The sequence below is a fragment of the Aplysia californica genome, unplaced genomic scaffold (genome assembly GCF_000002075.1).
Source record: "Aplysia californica isolate F4 #8 unplaced genomic scaffold, AplCal3.0 scaffold00113, whole genome shotgun sequence".
NCBI classification, from domain to species: domain Eukaryota; kingdom Metazoa; phylum Mollusca; class Gastropoda; order Aplysiida; family Aplysiidae; genus Aplysia; species Aplysia californica.
Window position 1 is genome coordinate 722,571 of NW_004797383.1, and position 5,117 is coordinate 727,687.

Consider the following 5,117-nt stretch of genomic DNA (forward strand, 5'->3'; position numbering starts at 1 on the left):
CAATTATAAAAGAACTAGTTCATGTAAATACAAACCACATATTTATCATTTAAGAAATGTTTTTGACCAAATTTTTCTACTCATACTTTATTTTTATTTTTAAAGTGACGACTTAGATTGCTGAGATAAGGAATTTAAAATTATCTTCAAGACATGTCGATGCAAAGGATAGCGCACTGTACTCAGATTAAGATGGTTTTTAAAAAACGGTCGCTTTTGTGTTACATATAATCTTATAGCTATTGATATGCTATAAGTTGCTCCTCCCCCCCCCCCCTTTTTCCAATTCTTCAAAGTATAGAATTTTTGAGCTTCCAAGAAAAACACTTTCGGCCGTCTACTTGATTTGCAGCTTCTGTGGATCGCTGAGCAAATTCTTTACTCTTATCATCTATAAATCAGTTTGGTTTAATGTACCTTCTTTTCCTCCCATCGAGGACGTTGAGACAGTTTACCTGTTATAGATTAGAGTATTTACTATATCTTTGAATAATATACCTTATTAAAAAATGCACTCTAATTTACTAAGATTCCTGTGCAAGATTCACAATTGTCCACTTTACAGCTTATTATTACCAAGGATTGTTCTTTAAAGGATAATTATTGCAACGCTTAACCCTTCCAGCACCATGCGTTTATATTTTCAGCAGCATTTGTACCTCCCTTCGTCCCAATAGCGTATATTCTCAGTTTCGAGGGTACCGAATTTGCGCATTTTTCGAAATTAGCGAAATTAATTAAACTTTGATTTTCATAATATTTGTACATTTACCTTTAAACGTTGTTATATGTTATTATCTAAACCTCATTACAAAGATACTACATCACTCTTTAGAATACATGCCTCTTTTTTCTGAAATACTGCTGTATTGGCTGGGACTTGGGTAAGGGAGTGCACAAAAAATGGCTGGGGCTGGAAGGGTTAATACAGATAAGTCTACAATCATAGAAGGAGAGTAGGGTTACGTTTGTTGTCAGCTTTTCCGATTGTGGGATGTCGTGCGTGGAAGACACGAGAGTTTACGAAACGAGATTGTATCTGACTATTATTATTATTATTCATCCCCAAAATACTTGCAGTTCGCACTGCTCAAAGTTTGTGTAACACCACAGCTGTAGTGAAGCTTAAAAAGTCATGATTCTGGGAAAGGTAGTAGTAATAATCTCAGGGGAGCTGTTGGTATAAGGTTAGGTAACAAAAGCAACATGGCTTCAATTGATGATCCTAAGTAAACGATAACTAGGTAAATGTCTAGCTGAGGCCTCTCTTAAATTTTTAAAAATATAATCTTCTTTTGTTCATGACGTGACGGCCTCTCAAATTTGGACCCCCACAAAGAGTGGAGATCCTATCAGATATTATGCGTAGTAGGTCAGCTAAACTGCGAATGGAGACTTCGGCCGGACAAAGACTATGCAGGGTTCAAGGACCGTGCGTTTAGATAAATGACGATTGTTTAAATTCAAATGTAAACATTCCTGCACGTTGCAGCATCACCTTTGAAGGGTCGTACCTAACTGCAGTGTGCTTTCAGCCTTTTTAGACTCTCAAACGTACACGAGTGTCATAAAGTTAGCTGCTCTGAAAGAGAAACTAGCACTCCATTAAAACGTGCTGCGCCATTTTAAAGAAGTGTCATAAGTAAGTCAAGAACCAGATTCATAATGACTACGCCCTCTGTACCCTCCTCTAGGTGGCCTCTGTTTTATTGCAATGGTTTGACACGCTCGTCGATTACGTGGAGGTAAAACACACAGTTGTTTCCCCTTTCAGCTCATCTCCCTGTCTCGCTTGTAGCATACCACTACAACCATAGCGCCATTCTTTTTACTTCCACGGTATAATATACAATTAGAGTTAACCTCAACCAACCTACCCATATAACAGCCAAGCATATTGCTTATATTAATCATAGTTTCATAATCTTTAGATTATATTTATCACATTTAACCCTCTTTTCAATTCATGGAAATACACCCTGTTTGACATGCAATACAAGGTTGTTTACTCCCTGTCCAACTTTAATATTATCCCACTTTTGAAACAGAAAGCTGCCAATCAGCGATGCAAATGTTTATTTGATGTATACTCTTCTGTCAGAGGCAGATTTAGTTGAATGAGGAAATGCTTCTAATGAAGGTGAAGACACAAGTCTCCAGTGCCCATGCATACAAGTGCAGATCATGCTTCCATGCCTACAGATTGTCAGTCAATCAGAAAAATAAAAATAAAATAACAGCTTTCCTGGTTTTTGAAAAATAAAACTGCAAGCTTCGTGAGAAAAAAAAATGTTACCTAAAATAATGTAGAAAAACCACCGAGTTTCAAATTATAATCAAAATAATTATTTGAGGTAGAGAGAATTTGTTAACGAAAATGTTTACAGAATTAATGTCAACAGAGTAGTTAATTTTTTCCTAGTGCTGGTAACGGAATGAAGACAGAAAAATATTTGCATGATAAATATTGAAACTTATATTTTTAAGACAAACGAATTATTAACCACAACGTAACCTTTGAGTCATATAATTTCCATACACATACTCCACGTTTTCATGTGCAGTGACTACAGAGGAAATTCAGCGTCTTCTTTTGATTTCAGTTTAAATGCAGTGGTATCATGGAACTGATTCATGAGGCGAACACTTTGTGCAGATATGGCATCTCTATTATATTATTGTACACCACAGACGATTCGAATTAAGACGAAGTCGAAAGTTTAAATTGCCCGCGATGACGACAACTCAACACTGAAATAATCTTTAAAAATCATCTCATCAGTAGCGCTGTCAATGGATAGATCTATATCAATGTCGAATAACATCATGTTTTACCATGGATGAATTTTGACTACAATAGTATCGTTAGCACACTCTATAATTAGCTTCTTCATCAAGTGCCAGAAGTGCCACAAACACACATATGCGATTATGGTTCTCCATTCATTCCTTTGCTCGGACGCTCTGAACCCCCCCCCCCCCCCACCCCCACCCCGCCAAAATAAACCCAACTACAATATTATCCTGATCTTTCCCAATTACCAGTCTGTTAAGGCTCTCCAAGTAGTTTGCTCTATACTGAGCACGATAAACCTATTGGACATCTGCGATTAAGGTTCTCCATTCATTCCTTTGCTCAGACGCTCTGAACCCCCCCCCCCCACCCCCCCACCCCCACCCCACCCGCCTAAAATAGTACAAACTACAATATCCTGATCTTCCCAATTACCCATCGTTTCGGCTCTCCAAGTAGGTTGCTCTATCTATACTTACCATGATATAGCTATTGGTTATCATTAACCCTTGACCTCCCTCGCCCTCTCCGCTTCACTAACAGGTTGCCTCTCTCCTCATGGTGCTGGGCTGCACGGCTCTTGCCAAAGCTGAGGTACATGACGTCTCAGTCTCATTCCACTTGCCCATTTGTTTCTTTAAAAAAAAATTATTATTCAAATGTTGTAACTGTGTGCCTCTTGTATTCGTCTTTACTGCTATTGAAAACAGTTTTTTTTCTTCCGTAATTTTGTTACGATTCTCATTTATTTATTTATTTATTTTATTTATTTATTTATTTATTTATTTATTTATTTATTTATTTATTTATTTATTTATTTATTTATTTATTCATTCATTTATTATTCATTCTTTTATTTATTTATTTACTTATTTATTTATCCATTTATTAATTTGTTGATATATATTTGTATTTCTTTTATTTCTTTTATTATCTTTATATATATATATATATATATATATATATATATATATATATATATATATATATATATATATATATATATAAAAATATATATATAAAGTCATTTGTTCATTTATTCATTTATTTTTTGATTTGTTGGAATTATTGTTGTTTTGATTCAAACAGACTGAATTCAAAGTTCCAATGTCATGAATCATCAATAGCGTTATTTGACTTACATTATGATAAGCTTGCTACTGAGTCTGTTTTTCACCTATCCAAGCATACTGATTCAGCGACTCATCCTACTCAAAGCAGTGTACCAACCACTCTGAATGTTTTTTAGATTAGTGCTCGTTCTCTTGCCCTTCTTCTTAAAAATAAGTCGAGAGAAATTTTGGCAGTGTTTTTCCAGTCACGCTGACATGGCCTCTCCCCCTTACGTCCCATGTGAAAAAGATAATGTGCAATATTAAATAAGATGATAACGAAAGAAAAAGTGAACGACAGAAAAGAAATAGGAAGAAACGATAAATTAAATAAATGAATAAAAGATAAACTCAAGCAATCCTTATACCAGCTTATCGAACCGTCAATAAGTCAATAAGTCAATCAATCAATCAATCAATCAATCGATCGATCAGATAATCCATACGTAATTGAATGCTCATTTATTACTAAGAGAATTAAAGCTGATACATTTCTTTCATTCTTTGCTATATTTAGTGTCTATCTTGTATATGCTTTAAAAGGTATAACAGATATACATCCTTTTGCATATCATATTTATTCCCTATAGTCAACCTTATATGTCAACGTTGTTTTGTGTTGTGTGCAATAGAGTAGAGAAGGTGAAATACAGTTTACTAACTATCTGTATCTTGGTGTGTGTGTGTGTTGTTGTTTTTTTGTGTGTGTTACGTTCAATATTTTGGGACTTGGAAACAGCCGAAACCAACCTCTCCTTTTTCTGTAGCTTGGTTTGCTTCTGGGGGTTTTTTTTAGTAGAGATTTTACGGCGCTCACAACTGCACAAGGTCATATGAGCGCCAGAAGATTTGTGGTGTTACAAGAGAGTAACGAACAAAAAAATGAAGAAGGGGAGATAAGGACGATTGATGTTTGATAGGAAAGAAGAAGCAAACCACACTAAAGCACCCGCAAACCCACCACTTTGCTTCAGTAAAAAGGTGATTCATGTCATAGACCTGTATAACATGTATAGTTTCCTAGACCGTCAACTTTAACGTATTTCCGGTACCCTATCATCATCATCATCATCCAGTGCCAGATCTGCGTCAGACATCGGCGATCATGGTTTTCCATTCATTCCTTTGCTCGGATGCTCTAAAAAAAGCTACGTTTCCCTGATCTTTCCCTGTTACCCATTTGTTTAGGTTCCCTAAGTATGTTGTTCTGG

General features: G+C 35.6%; 1 protein-coding gene across 1 annotated transcript in view; it reads left to right on the plus strand.

The window, feature by feature from the left end:
* The window catches only part of LOC106011430, a 24,358-nt gene that overhangs the window by 10,047 nt on the left and 9,194 nt on the right, over nt 1–5,117 (plus strand). Inside the window, exon 7 of the mRNA XM_013081053.2 lies at nt 3,338–3,388. Within this exon, the coding sequence (XP_012936507.1) occupies nt 3,338–3,388 (51 nt within the window). The remainder of the gene's footprint in view (nt 1–3,337; nt 3,389–5,117) is intronic.